Source organism: Diceros bicornis, chromosome 25 (genome assembly GCF_020826845.1).
Source record: "Diceros bicornis minor isolate mBicDic1 chromosome 25, mDicBic1.mat.cur, whole genome shotgun sequence".
Taxonomy (NCBI): Eukaryota; Metazoa; Chordata; class Mammalia; order Perissodactyla; family Rhinocerotidae; genus Diceros; species Diceros bicornis.
The window spans coordinates 27,084,302-27,100,061 of NC_080764.1; the positions used below are offsets into that span (position 1 = coordinate 27,084,302).

Consider the following 15,760-nt stretch of genomic DNA (forward strand, 5'->3'; position numbering starts at 1 on the left):
GAAGGGTTCAATCCTTAGCCACTCTTGGGTCTGATACCAACTCATCATTTAGTATAGCCTGTTATCCAGAGCAAATTATCTAATATTTCAAATCCTCAAGTTGCCTACCTATAAATGGTGATGGTGGGTGGTAATGCTGGGATTGGTTGGGGGGGGGGGTTGTAAAATTCAATGTATATTCTATGGGGTAGCTCTGAGGTTGAGATGTGATGATATTTGCAAAGCATTTAGCACAGCCGGCTGACATGTAGTAACTGTTAAATAAACGGCAGCTAGCTGGGGCAGTAATAGTAAAGTAGTAGCGGGACTGAGGCAGGTTTTGTTTGGTTTAGAGAGATAAGGGCTGTTTCTATTTTATTTTGTTCTTTGTATATAATGAAAATTTGAGAAATATACCAGTTTAAAATTTTTATTTGTAAACTGGATTTCTACCTTTTAATATCTATATGAGTGCATATTCTAAATGGCACTTAAGCTAATTAGTAGGGAGATACATTTCTGAGAATGGTTATTGTGAGGAAGGCGAGTGGTTTTTTTAGTGTCCCCTTGACCTGCTCTGGGTTCGTCAAAATACAACAAAATATGCCTATTCGTACCATTATTTATGATGGAATTTTTCATTTTAAAAACATTATTTAAAAATTCAAATATACTTAAAATTCAAGTGAATAATATAATGAAACTGCGTATTCAGTCACCCAGACTCAAAACTTATCAAGATTCTGCCACAGATTTTCCTGTTTTTTAAAGTACTTTAAAACAAATTGCAGATATCAGGTCATTTCTCTTCTACGTACTTTAGTATGTCCCTCTAAAAAAATACACATTTTCTTACACAATAACATTCCCATTATTATGATGGGTTTTATTTTATGATGATAGAGTTTTAAATTGTTAAATTCCCTGTCTCTTTTTCTCTATATATATATACATGTACAGATATACATACAGGAAATACCTAAAATGTGGCCCTATTGAGTATGCAAAACAAAATGTGCTGATACCAGTGATGATTCAGAGTTGCCACAGAGGTTTTTGGGGAGAGGTGTGATTGCAAAAGAGTAGAACAAAAAATGCCTTTTTCTGAACAGGCTTTCTGCCTATTTGGCCCATTTCCATCTAGATTTGAACCACATATAACTCCTGACGAACTGAGGATAGGAACAGAAAATATGATGGTCTGAATGGGTAGAGGAGCCCTAACAACAACTGTAGGCTATTTCCCTTGTTAACCACTCCTTAAACATCTGTTTATGATAACAAAAATATGTTTCCTTTTCTCTAGTACCCTTTCTAGAAATTTTTAATAATATTTAGTAACCTGAAAATATTTAGTATTTTATGCTGTAAATTTGGATTTGAAACTTGATTCCTTGGAATATTTTTAAATTCTAGGATTATGTCTTAGCAAACTCCTTGGTTATATAAATAATTATAGTTATTAATTGTATGAATAGCCCTTAAACCAAACAAAAATACTTTCAAATTTAGGAGACTTAAAAAGTCATTCAATATAAAGCAGGACTTTTAGAAAGAAAAAAAGCATTCTGTTTGCTAAAGTGCCATGTGTTGTCTAATGCTGCTCTGATTATTTGTGCATATAAACCTCAGAGTTGCTGCCTGGGACCAGTATTGTTGGAGGGTGGTGGAATCTGTTGCCATGGCAGAAGGAAAAGAAGTAAGAAAAAGGCAAAGGAAAAAAGCTGACATCTGGTTGATGGAACCTTCTTTTGCCCCCAACAGTTCTGCCACAGAAAGGGATGAATGGCTAGAAGCGATTTCCAGGTCAATAGAAGAGTATGCCAAGAAAAGAATCACATTCTATCCTAGTAGGAGTCTTGATGAGGTATTGTCTTTTCCTTCTTAGTTTTTTTCCAGTGCATTTCAAACAGTTTTTACCTTAAAGAAACTTTTCCCAGGGGTTTAGAAAAGCAACATGTGTTTCACAGAAGGATTGGAGATGTGTATATAATTTTAGAAGTAAATATTTATCCTATTAATGTCTAACTGCAAGTCTATGATAGCATATAGCACATTCATATTATTCTAGTTATGAAACCTCATTGTCGAAAATTTAGAAAATACAGTTTAAGAAAGAAGCTAATCAGCTGTCATTGCACTGCCACAGGTGTCTTTTTAAGTTAATTTCGCGTTAGAGGATTGTTAGAATGTAGATCATCTTAATATCATGAGAACATGAAAAATATAATAGCCCATATTTCATCCCACATCCTTAATGATACCATCAGCATCGTGAGTCACCATTGCCAAATGAAAGGCTTGATTCTGTAGCAGTCAGTGTGCATGGGGATAATCAGAAGTTGTTCTTCTACAGGCAGACTCAGAAAATAAAGAGGAAGTTAGTCCTCTTGGATCAAAGGCTCCCATCTGGATTCCTGATACTAGAGCCACAATGTGTATGATCTGCACAAGTGAATTTACTCTAACCTGGAGACGACACCACTGCCGGGCCTGCGGAAAGGTTGTGCTTTTTAGTACCTCCAGGCTGTACATAATGAGGAAGCGTATTTCCCCTTGTAAACCATTGTGGAGTGGGGGTGGAGGAGATACTGAATCATGGATAGTATTTTCTCTAAATATTTAGGCATGGGGCAGTCTGGTTAGGGAACTTACCCCCTCCTACTGCAATGTTAATTTTCAATGTCAATAATAGACAATTTTCATTAAAAAAAAAACTAACAAGTTGACAATTAAACAGACCCTCATATTTACAGACAATTATTTAAACTGCATTTGTCTAGATACTAGGTATTTAATAGGGGGAACTTTTAGTGTTGAAATCATCACTAGTGATGTTTCTAAGTCTTCATGACCTCATTAGGAAAATGAGCATAGTCACAGTGACATCAAGGAGTTACCGTAAAGATTAAACGGGGTTTTATTTAGAGAGCATTTAGTACAGGGCCAGACGCTAGGTAGAGGTGCAGCAGAGGTGGACGTGTCTGCAGCAGTGATGTTGACAGATGACAATGATAAATACAGCTAACACAGGAATATTGCACGCCAGGCACTGTTCTAAACATTTTGTGTACGTTAATTCCTTTAGTATATTATTTTATGTAGCAAGCATTCTATTAACCTGTGGCCTCTTCATCTTCAAGTGTGGTATTGTGTGTGAGTTCACTACAGGCCTGAACTCCATAGGGTTGTTATTGAGATTCTGTGACTGTGAAAGGTTTTGGAAAGTAGACAGCTCTATAAATTGTAACATACCTGATGGTTTGAATACAAAGGTTATTCTAAATGAAATACTTCCAATGTGTTTTCAGATTGTATGCCAAGCTTGTTCATCAAATAAGTATGGCCTAGATTACCTGAAAAATCAACCAGCAAGAGTATGTGAACATTGTTTCCAAGAACTGCAGAAATTAGGTAATATATAAGTAAAGATTTAACCGAAAATTCCTTTATTCCCCAGATGCTTTTAAACAACCTTCTGAAAGAATCATCTTAGACACATGAGTAATATGATTGGTGATACTCATCTGAAAATATTAAGCATTTTGCTGTCTTAACTTAGTTAAGCTTTCCTAACTCATATTTTGTGGTAATTCCAACAGAAGTTGGACTGAAATTTATTTTTACTCTGAAAACAGTTTTGCTAAAAGTACTAATTGTAGAAATGTAATTATAGGATGAAATGCTTAAAAGAGTTACAAGGGAACTTGAATCGAGTAATTTTGAAGTTTCTAGTTTCACAACTGTATGCTCATTACAAATCATTTTTATCTATCTGTAAAGTACTTCTCTATAGAAATATACTAGCTGGCACTTTGTTAGCCTAATTCTAATCCCCTAGACTGATTTAGTGAGGTTTTATTGTACATCTAAATGTACAGCTTTTGGGGGCCAGCACCGTGGCTTAGCGGTTAAGTGCACGCGCTCTGCTACTGGTGGCCGGGGCTCAGATCCCGGGCGTGCACCGATGCACCGCTCCTCTGGCCATGCTGAGGTGGCATCCCACATACAGCAACTAGAAGGATGTGCAACTATGACATGCAACTATCTGCTGGGGCTTTGGGGAAAAAAAGGAGGAGGATTAGCTCAGAGCTGGTGTTCCTCAGCAAAAAGAGGAGGATTGGCATGGATGTTCCTCACAAAAAAAAAAAAAAAATTAAAAATAAATAAATAAATGTACAGCTTTTTACCAAACACAAAATGATAAATCATATCTGCCCACTCATTATTTGCAGGTATCCCTACAGTTAAGATGAATGCAACCAGCATGACTGCTCAGTCTGTATTTTGGGAACAGATCTTTAGTTAAATTCCTGAAACCTATAGGATCTTAATTTTAAAAAGATTATCCTTTGCTTCCACGAAGAATAGCTTTTCATCAGCAAATGAGAATATATAAGTGAATAAAACTAGATGATGTGCTATTTCGGAATCCATATAGAGTAATAGTTTGTTGTTGTCTGTATACATTTTCCAAGAAGACACATCCATCTAATCCTTTGCCAGCCTTTATGTTCTCCCCTTCGTTCCCTGGGTATGTAATATACACTGCAGGCATTCAGCATTTGTCTTTGAATCCTCTGCCCTCATCATCCACCCCTATTTGATCTGTAAATCTTGTCTAATTTGTCTTCAAAAACCTGTCTTTGTCTTGATTTTTTCATCTCAGTCCTAATAAGGCCATCATTATTGTTCATCTGGACTACTGTAATAATTTCCCAACAGGTTTTCTTGCTGTAAATCCTTCCTTCTTGCTACTGCTGGATTTATTTTTCTAAATTCAATCTGCTCATGTCACCACCACCCCCCTGCCCCGGCCTAAAAAGCCTTTGATTTCCCACTGCCAGCAACAGTCCAGGTTCCATAGAACCTGACTTTTTTTCCAGCCTCATTATTCTCCAAATAGATGATATACTTTCACACCTCTCTGCTTTTTTGTGTGTGTGTGAGGAAGATCAGCCCTGAGCTAACATCCATGCTAATCCTCCTCTTTTTGCTGAGGAAGACCGGCTCCGAGCTAAGATCTATTGCCAATCCTCCTCCTTTGTTTCCCCAAAGCCCCAGTAGATAGTTGTATGTCATAGTTGCACGTCCTTCTAGTTGCTGTATGTGGGACTCGGCCTCAGCATGGCTGGAGAAGCGGTGCATCAGTGCGCGCCTGGGATCCGAACCTGGGCCGCCAGTATCAAAGTGCGTGCACTTAACCCCTAAGCCACGGGGCCGGCCTCACACCTCTCTGCTTTTGCTGACCTCTCTTCTTCGTGGAGTGTTCTCCTCCTCTTTTTATCTGGTAAACTCCTACTTATACCTTAATGGCCAATTCAAATAGCTCATTCTGGGCCAGCCACATGGCTTAGCGGTTGGGTGTGCACACTCCGCTGCTGGCGGCCCGGGTTCGGATCCCGGGCGCGTACCGACGCACCGCTGCTCTGGCCATGCTGAGGCTGCGTCTCACGTACAGCAACTAGAAGGATGTGCAGCTATGACATACAACTATCTACTGGGGCTTTGGGGGAAAAAAATAAATAAATAAAATTATAAAACAAAACAAAACAAATAGCTCATTCTGTTCCCAGCTTTCCCTCAGTCTCTGCAGTCAAAATTAATTGCTTCCTCATCTTGTCCTATAGCCCCTTTTCTAGCACTTTGTTCATGGTAATATTATTATTTGGTCTAGTATCTAGATACTAAACAATGTTAGGTTATTTTTAAAAAGTCAGGAGAGAAGTTTGTTTACTTTTTTAAGTCAGTAGTACGTTAACATATTTCAGAATTCTAAAGGCACAAAAGAGTAATCCTTTCACATGATTTGCAGTTGAAAAAGTATAAAATCATAAACTGGAAAGTATTCCTCTCACTCAGCTTCCAACCATCCATCTTCCTTTCCCAGGGGCCTCAGTGTCGTCAGTTTCTTGAGTATCCTCCCATGGATATTTTATGCAACAGTGTTTATTGATTTGAGTTAAATTGAATTGCAGAATGCTTACCATTGGCTACATAAGTGTGCTTGATTTATTTTAGCTCACCAGCACACCCCTAAGATTGGATCTCCCGGAAATCACAAATCTCCTTCAAGTGCCTTATCATCAGTCTTACATAGTATTCCATCAGGGAGGAAACAGAAAAAAATCCCGGCTGCTCTCAAAGAAGTAAGTGTTTCCATTAAACGTGCAATCTAATGGAGGCTGAATTATTCATACGCATATAGTACACTGTTTTTCATAAAGGAAGATGTCATTTCCCACTACTATTAAGACATGCATTTTAATACTGGTGATGGATGTGGCTGATGCCTGAGAATGTTGCTTCATCTCTCTTATGACCTGAGTCATTTAGAAAATGGCTGTTGAAAGGTTTGGAGAACATTTTATAACAATGATAGAAAGTGAAGATAACTTGGATACACATGAATTTTTAAAATTACTTTGAAGAAACCCTTATTAGAGGGAAGAAGTCTATAGAATATTTGGGGCATTTTATTAGCATTTACTAATCTGCACAGTTTGTATTTGTAAGCATTGGTTGGTTATATACTGCTGATATCACTGATAGTAGGTTGCCTTTCCTTTAAACTTAAAAGAAAAATTTAAAAAGTAGTAATAGCCTACACAGGTAGACCTACCAGTGCCGTAATCCACCGGCACCACTGATATCCTGTACCAGTCCCTCAGATTCAGGTGTTCAGTCAGCTAGTGTCAGAAATTGGACAGCACCGCCTTTCTGGCCACTCCCATTTTGATTAGTTTATTAATTGCTTCCACCTGTGCTAGTATTGTGGCCAGCAGAATAGAATTTTAAATTTTGTTCTCTCACTTGGTTACTGTGGAGGTGTTCTATCATGGAAAGTGGAAGCAAACAACTCTAAAAATTTGACCAAGGTCATGTTTCTTATGTAACGTTGAGTGTATTCCATTATGGCAATTGAAATAGTAGAAAGTGATTTATAGCCAATCTCATGAAATAGTAAGAATAGGACTTAAAGTTCTAATTGCCGTGAAACTGGTCAAGACAATTTAATGAATATCTCTGAACTGTCTCTTCCATCACTCAGTTCCTGAGTCTAAATCTACATTCAGAACTTTAAGGTTCTTAATCAACTGAAATAGTTTTCAATTCTGTGTAATTTTTCACCTCTCCAGGCTGATAGCACAGTTTATATATATAATTATTATATTTGCTCCCCTCCCCAGTCTAAATTCCACAGCATTGGTTCCAAAAGTCTTTATAGCCTCGACTAGACTCACTCTAACACCAGTCCCATTTCATACATCTTTGCACCCAACCACACAAACAAGCCTTCCCCTTTCACACCTCTGCTTCCTGACTGCAGCCATGTCTTCCTTTACTACACTGGTTCTCAAAGTGTCCTCCAGAGGAGCAGCAGCAGCGTCACCTGGGAACTTATTAGAAATGTGAATTCTTAGGCCCCACCCACGATCTACAGAATCCGGAACTTTAACAAGCACACTCTTGGTAATTCAGATGTATGCTCAAGTTTGAGAACCACTGCTTTACTCCTTTGCAGTCAGACTGGGGAAATTAATTTATCCGTTAAAGTGCTGTATAAGTCAAAGTATTCTTCTTGGGAAGCTGTGTTGTCTTTTTTTTTTTTTTTTTTTTTATTGAGGTGAAATTCATGTAACATATAATTTACCAATTTAAAGTATACAGTTCAGTGGCATTTAGTGTATTCACAATGTTGTGCAACCACCATATTGCCCTAGTTTCAAAACTTTTTCATGACCCCATAAAAACACCCTGTATCCATTTAAGTAATCAGTCCCCATTCCCCCTCCCTCCATCCCCTGGTAACCACTAATCTACTTTCTGTCTCTATGTATTTGCTCATTCTGGATATATCATATAAAAGGGATCATACAATGTGTGATGTCTGAATAATACTCCATTGTATGTATATACCACAATTTATCCATTTATCTGTTGGTGGACATTTGGGTTGTTTCCACCTTTTGGCTATTATGAATAATGCTGCTATAAACATTTGTGTATAAATTTCCGTATGGACATGTGTTTTCATTTGTCTTGGGTATGTACTTAGGAGTGGAATGCTTGCTCATATGGTAATTCTATGTTTAACTTCCTGAGGAATTGGGGAGTTGTGTTCTTATTCCAGTAATGTTCAATATACTTTTAGAAAGTCCTCTTTTTTAGAATTACATTCAGAGCCTCAGTACCCTTAGTAATGGAAAGCTATGTCTCTTGAGCTGGCTTTGATTTATTTTTTAAATAATCAAATCATTGGAAGGAATGTTTTGTGAATCAGTTAAGTGATTAAGCTGGTTAACATCAATTTTATTTTTAAAAAGATAATAGAGGATTATGCGTGACTATTCAGTATTGTGAATAGTCTTGATCTTCTTGTGTGGCTAATAAACTAATTCTAAAATATTCCAAAAGAGGAATGAACAAAATATTTTAAGCAATGATAGTAACACTTACATAAGTACATAGTAGTATCCCAAAATTATCCCACAATTACAATGTAATTGTAAGTGAAATCTTACTTGAATGTAAACATTCTAGTTTTTAAAAAATTACTTAGGAATGTTATACAAGGATTTTATTTGTTTATACAAATTTACAAGCACTTAACACATATTTCTAATTTAATTTTAGATATTAAATTTTCCACTAAATATATATCATCCTTTTTATGAAACATAAGAAATTAATAGAAATAATACATGATTAAAGATATACTTTTAAAATTCATAGAGCCCACCTGTATTAGTTTTCTATTGCTCTGTAACAAATTACCACAAACTCAGTGGCTTAAAACAACACACAGTTATCATCTCAGGAGGCCAGGCATAGCTGAGCTGGGGGCTCTGCAGGACTGCAGTCCAGGTGTTGGCCAGTGTAGAGTTCTCATCTGGAGGCTGATGGGGAAGGCTCCGCTTCCGGGCTCACTCAGGTTATTGGGAGAATTCATTTCCTCGCAGATGCAAGACTGAGGGCCGTGGCTTCTCACTAGCTTTTGCCTGGGAGTTATCCTCAGCTCCTTGCCACATGGCCCTCCCAAGATCGCTGCTTACGTCTCCAAAGCCAGCATGGGACAAAGTCTCTAGAGCCAGTCTGCTAGCAAGATGGATAACATAACTTATATAACATAACATAATCATGGGAGTGACAGCTCGTCACCTTCAGCATATTCTGTTGGTTAGGAGCAAGTCACGGGTCCTGTCTCCTGTCGGGGGGAAGAATGTACAACAGTGTGACTCTCAGGCAGGGGTCATGGGGAGCCATCTTGAGAGTGTTCACTATACCACTAATAAGGCAATTCCTACACTTGGCTTTTTATATCTCTGTTGTTCCTATGTTAAAAAAAGAGAGACGTTTCCTATTCCTATTCCTATTCTAATAATAGAATCTTCTATTTACTTTTTTGTTGATAGTTTTTAGAAGTCTAAAAAGTTATTTCAGGAACACAAGTAAAGGTTTAAGTAATTTTTCCTAATACCACAAAACAAGAAGAGCAATAACAACATATACAGTCTCAAAAACGCAGCTTTAAAAAGCATTGTGGACCTTTGGAATTATTTTCCTCCTCCTTGCAACCCAGAGAACACTGGTGGACCCACAAAGAAACACACACATGCAAGCACAGTTAAACCAGGTAAAATTCTAGAATCGCTACTAAAAAGAAGGGTTTTATGCTCATGGTAAAGGCAGTATTCAATTTGTATGGTGGCGGACTTTGAAAATAAACCAATTCATTCTGAAACACGTTACTATTATGGTTATTGCTTTCAGCACCAATGATCAAAAGCAATTTTGTTATTTAACATTTGTTTTTGTCGGAAAACCATTAAACTGTGTATGGGGTTTACTTGTCTAGGTATCAGCAAACACAGAAGATTCTTCTATGAGTGGCTACTTGTACAGATCAAAGGGCAATAAAAAACCTTGGAAACACTTGTGGTTTGTCATAAAAAACAAAGTGCTATATACGTACGCTGCAAGTGAGGTAAGGTCTGAAAACTAAAGATGAATATTTGGGATCTTGTTTTATAATGCCAACTGGAAGTAATAATATTTATTTAATCTGTTTGGTGTATGTTTTTTGTTTTGCTTTTGGAGGGGGAGATGTTGTGGTTATTTGTACTGTGAACAGTGTCCCTGCGCTGTACCTAGAGAACTCTTACTCAAAAGGGTTAGGAATTTTCCATGGTATTAAAATGTAAGTTTTCTGTCATGTGACTACTACTTCACTAAAGGCAGAGGTTCTTGTCCTTTCTGCCAGGCTTTCTTGGATGACAGTCCCTTGACTATCTCCAGATTGTATTGATCAGGCATCAGTGTAGATAAGATAGACTTTGTTTGGGTTATAAACAGTGTCTGGCTGTTTGCTCTAAAACTACCATTTTTCTCCTATCTGATCGTCCTGTGTTCCAACATCTTATGAAAACCACTGCTCTAGGGGCCAAGCTTTTCCTTAGTGAGATCTGGGTAAATCACTTACCTTTCTGAGCTATGTTTTCTGCATTCACAAAATGAAAGTAATATAATTACCTACCTCCCGTGGTTGTAGGGACTATAATATGAAATAATATGAAATTGAAAACTGTCTAGCCAGTTTCTGGCTCGTGGAGGGGGCGACTCAATAAATACTGTTGAATAAATGAAAAATGAATAATGAATAAGTTGCTAGAATGTATGTGTATATGAAATTAAATTAGAGCTATATAGATCAAGAGTTCACAAATCTGAATTTTCTATCAATTTAAAAACCCATCTCCCTTTGTGTCTTGTTAAATTAGGACGTGGCAGCTTTGGAGAGTCAACCTTTACTAGGATTCACTGTCACTCAAGTCAAAGATGAGAATTCAGAGTCTAGAGTATTTCAGTTACTGCACAAAAACATATTATTTTATGTATTCAAAGCAGATGATGCTCACTCAGCTCAGAAGTAAGTAATTTAGACATATTTTTCTTTTATACAGGAGATTGCAAGTTGTTACTTTAAATGATTGATTTTAAAATAACCTACTTCCATGCATGGGGACAACTAAGAATTTAAATCAGAGATCCAAATGAGAAAGATTTAACATGTTATTCAAACTCTTTAGAATTGTTTTAAGACAGGCAAGACTATCTGGAATATTTTCTGGAGGCAGAGGGGAAAAGAAAATAGGTAGTTCTGTCCAAAATATTTTGTATACACATGACCTCTGAGGAAGCAGCGTGATGCTGCTCTGCTGAAAGGAAGGGAAGCTGAGGTATTTGACCTCTCCTTCAATGAGGGTAAGAATCTTCCCTTGAAACATTCCAGGACTTTGGCAATCCAGTGATTCCATTGTGCCATGGGACAGCAGGAGTTTGAACAGCTGCTTGCTAACTTACTTCTTTGAGAAAAAGGTCAAACACATTAAGAGGCTCCCATGCTGTTCCCAGTGACTGAGCAGAGGAAATGGATATCATTTTAGATGGTAAAGGCTGAAATAGTCTTTTCAAAATCCCAACAAGAATATTTATTTAGATGTCATGAGGTTGCTTAACATAGAGAAGCATCTCTTTGTGAAATCGAGGTCCTTTCTGAACAAAATAGTTCAGTTCACCTTTCTTCCATTTGATTTTTATTTTGACCTCACAAAATATACATTTTTGTTTTCACTAAGGGGTGCTCATGTTTTCTCAGTAGGTTTTAAAAGTGTATGCAGATAAAAAAGAATGCTTTAAGTAAGCAAGGCGTGTCATTTCTTAAGGCAGTTAGAATTAATGTACCAGAATTATAAATGTTCCTATTTAATCGGGCACAATGTTACAAATACCCTGTAGGACTTTTTTTTTTTCAGTCTATGTTAGGATATCCATCCATGTATCGCTGTTACTCCAAACAATTCCTTTTGGGTACTGAAGAATATTGTTTTTTCTTTTGTGAGGGGATCAGCCCTGTGCTAACATCTGCCAATCCTCCTCTTTTTTTGCTGAGGAAGACTGGCCCTGGGCTAACATCGTGCCCATCTTCCTCCACTTTATATGGGATGCCGCCACAGCATGGCCTGCCAAGCAGTGCGTCGGTGTGTGCCTGGGATCCGAACTGGCGAACCCTGGGACGCTGCAGCGGAGCACGCGCACTTAACCACTTGCACCACGGGGCTGGCCCCTGAAGAATATTTTTAAATTGTGTCACTTAACTAGTTTTTCTGTAAAAATTACTTGGATAAGATAGTAATTGCCCTAATATTCTGTTAGATATTATATTTCTCTTCATTTTCATCTGTATTCATCATCAAACTGATAAAAATCATTGCTTTTCAATATACATCTTTTGCTTATATCATTAAGTTGACAAGATAGAAATCTCTTCCAGACAGAATTGAATGTAGTTGGGTGAAGGGAACCAGCTTACTTGTAATGTAGAATTAATACAGACTAAATTATAGTTTCTCTTTGAGGTTATTACTATCATATGGATTACTTTTTTTGCACATTACAGAATATTAAAATGTGTTAATTTTAGAAATTTTTGGCTTTTTAAAAGCCTTTTTATTATGGCATAACTTATATGCCATTTGCATTTAAAATTAAAGTTTCTGAAAATTCTGTCCTTGAAATTTGAGCTAAATCTGTTATAACGGCTGCTTTTACTAATTAAATTGAGTGATTTCAAATGTTCCTAGTAAGTTCAGAAGCAATTTCACTACTAGAGAGTTACAGAGAGACTACCTCCAAGTGTCTTCTGAATTACTGCAGCTGTGTGTATTGTCAGATTAAAACTTTGAGATGAATTTTTCAAATATGTCTATGAAATTCTGAGATGCTTTTATGTTGCATGCAAAATTTTGATCAACTGGGAGTAGACTAGATGCTAAATTCCTCTTCATTGAAAATATTAGAACAGGTCTGGACTATGGACGCCCAAGGAATCTCTGGTTGGTAGAGTTAAGAGAGAAGGAGGGGCCAGCCCGGTGGCGTAGCAGTTAAGTTCGCCCCCTCCCTCGCCCTCTGCTTCGGCGGCCCAGGGTTCACAGGTTCAGATCCCCCAGCATGGATCGAGGCACCGCTTGTCAAGCTATGCTGTGGCAGCGTCCCATATAAAGTAGAGGAAGATGAGCATGGATGTTAGCCCAGGGCCAATCTTCCTCAGCAAAAAAGAGGAGGATTGGCAACGGATGTTAGCTCAGGGCTAATCTTCCTCACAAAAAAATAAATAAAAAAAAAAGAGAGAAGGAGACAGGGACAGAGCTGCTATTCCTAAAAGTAGAAAGAAGGTTGAAATAAAGGTCTTTGCAGATATAGCCACTTGCAAAACCAATTAAATGGGATCATCAGGACTTCATAGAACTTTTACATGAAATGCCACTTCCTCAGGCCTCACAGAAATAAGAGATGCACTTTTCAGGCCAAATTTTGGACCAAATAAAGGGTAGTTTCATATATACAGAATTCTAGTTTGCTATAGGAAAGATTTTAAATATATGGTTAGGGTAATTGGATCCATAGGCACAGCTGTTATCTATATTGTCTTAACATATCGGATGATTGCATTGTACAAATCTAACAAATTTCTCTTATCAATAGGTGGATAGAAGCATTTCAGGAAGGCACAATATTGTAGCAGTATTGGTTTCATCTCTTCTGTGATTCCAAAAGGGTGGAATTTCGTCCGAATGGAGTCAATGCAGTACGAAAATTTTATATAAATGAACACTGCCAGGATAAATCCAACCAAAATCTTCATCAGATATAAGAAATTATTTTGTTAGGTATAAGGTAATTTTTAAAAAATGTTTGTTTTTCCATGTATGTTATTTATTAAAATTTTGATGTTTACCTAATGGTCAGAATTATTTCTGAGACTCACACTGAATTCTAAAGTACCTTTTCTTTAGAAACCAGAAAACTTACCTTAATAGAGTATACTGTATTAACTGTTTGTGACACAGTCCACACTGTTTTCTCAATGTGTTTTGCAGTGTTACATTGTAACATTCTCACTAGTGATAAGTCTTTGTAAATAAAAAACATCAAGGAGCAAATTTCCATGCAGTGTTTGGTTTAGAAATTATGATTATGAAACTGCTGATGAAAAAAATGCATGTCTTTGAATCAATAAACTTAGATGAATTTTTATATCTTTTAATAGAAAAACACATGGCCAACTTCTACCTCAGTAACTGTGAAATGAAATCCCGGTAAATTACCTAAAGTATTTCTACTGTTATGTACCTCTTTTGGCATGAGATAATATAACATCATCAAGGAATTATAGCAAAGGGATAGAATCTGAATTTTTATTTAACTGAACTATGAATGGGAAAGAAGATGTTTTCATTTGCAGAGGAACACAAATAATAAACTTTATGGCCTTTACAATGTCTAATCTTCTTTTAAAAGCTACCAGTTCAACACAAACATAATGTATTATTTTTTTAAAAACAAAATATAGTAAGCATTATATTACATAATGTCCCTTGCTAATGTAAGAGTTCTGAGCCCAAATCAATGGTGGTAGTATTTGTATCTAAGAAGAATGTTACATTTCCTATAATACTGTGCTTTAAAAAATGAACTGGAATTACCATATCAAAAAAGCACAAATTCTAAGCCAGTATTACCTGAAATTGTATAGTATTCATTTTTTAAAGGTCTTTTAATATCACTTTGTTATGTCCTCCCGGGGAATTTAAAAAAAAAAATCCTTTATTTCTTGAACCAACTGTCAGTGCACCTCATTAGGAAAGATTTATATTCATAATTCTGGTGCACTTATTGTTTAATATATGAACTACTTTTTATGTAAAATTGTTGATTAGCAGAAGAAAAATGAAATTAATGCTATGATTAAAGTCATTCCTGATGTTCATAATATCATTTATCTACTGAGCTTAAACTAAATCTAAATTATCTTAAATGGCAATGTGATCCATAGAATATTTCATTAAAGGGCACAAGAATTTCCCTTTCTGCTTTTATGTAAAGGATTTCCTAATTCAGTGTGATATTTATGATTGCCAAGAGAATTGCTGAGTGCCTTTCTGAAGCCTTTTGAATGTTGTTGCAGCACCAGAGTGCCTACTAAATCTAGAGTTGGCTGCTGGAGTTTTTTCTAGCTATTGCTTGCTATGGAATCATTTTAAATCCTCTTGCAACCTCACACATAATCCTCACATGCTATCTCCCAAGTCTTCTGTCACTGTAAGTAAACTAATACTTCTTTGCAACTCATTAATTTTAATCAAGATAGATAGCATAAATAAGGCTTCCATGTTAAAATCCCTGCAGTTTTTGGTGTATCCTTTTTGGAGACTAAGATTATACCTTACAAAGTACTCCCCTCTGCTTCACTGGGTCTGGCATTTCGCAAAACAAGTTATTTGGAGTTCTTCCTTCCTCCTCTTGAGCTCTTGACCTTCTGACTGCAAGGTTTGGTTTAAACCTCAGAATCTAAGAAATATCAGCCAGGCTATTCTATCTTCCAATGGCTGGCTGAATCAGGAAGCCATTATATATCTAAATAGAAGAAACACTGCACAAACTTCTAGTGATTCTCCTAATTAATTACATGTGAAACTCATGTATGATTGTACTAGCTGTTGGCTTAGCCCCATGGAGGGTTTTGAAAAATATAAAATATAGCCTTTTGAGGAAGCTATCAGATTACCACCCCCCCCATAAAGATGTTTTAAATGTGAAATAGTATTACATTCCATTTCCCCCTTATCAATCGTTCATAACTTACTAAAGCTGATCAGTTATTTATTTAACTTGGCTCATTGAATGTCCACCAAGAAACCTAATTATACACATTTTGTTG

At 36.7% G+C, this 15,760-nt stretch overlaps 1 protein-coding gene across 3 annotated transcripts in view; it reads left to right on the forward strand.

The window, feature by feature from the left end:
- FGD6 (FYVE, RhoGEF and PH domain containing 6) overlaps positions 1-13,716 on the forward strand; it is a 103,883-nt gene extending 90,167 nt beyond the window's left edge. For all 3 annotated transcript variants that reach the window (XM_058568619.1, XM_058568621.1, XM_058568620.1), the window contains 7 exons: positions 1,744-1,846; positions 2,336-2,482; positions 3,291-3,393; positions 6,001-6,128; positions 9,839-9,967; positions 10,761-10,909; positions 13,525-13,716. In XM_058568619.1, coding sequence (XP_058424602.1) covers positions 1,744-1,846; positions 2,336-2,482; positions 3,291-3,393; positions 6,001-6,128; positions 9,839-9,967; positions 10,761-10,909; positions 13,525-13,561 — 796 coding nt within the window. In that variant the 3' untranslated portion in view covers positions 13,562-13,716. The remainder of the gene's footprint in view (positions 1-1,743; positions 1,847-2,335; positions 2,483-3,290; positions 3,394-6,000; positions 6,129-9,838; positions 9,968-10,760; positions 10,910-13,524) is intronic.
- The last annotated feature ends 2,044 nt before the right edge of the window (positions 13,717-15,760 follow it).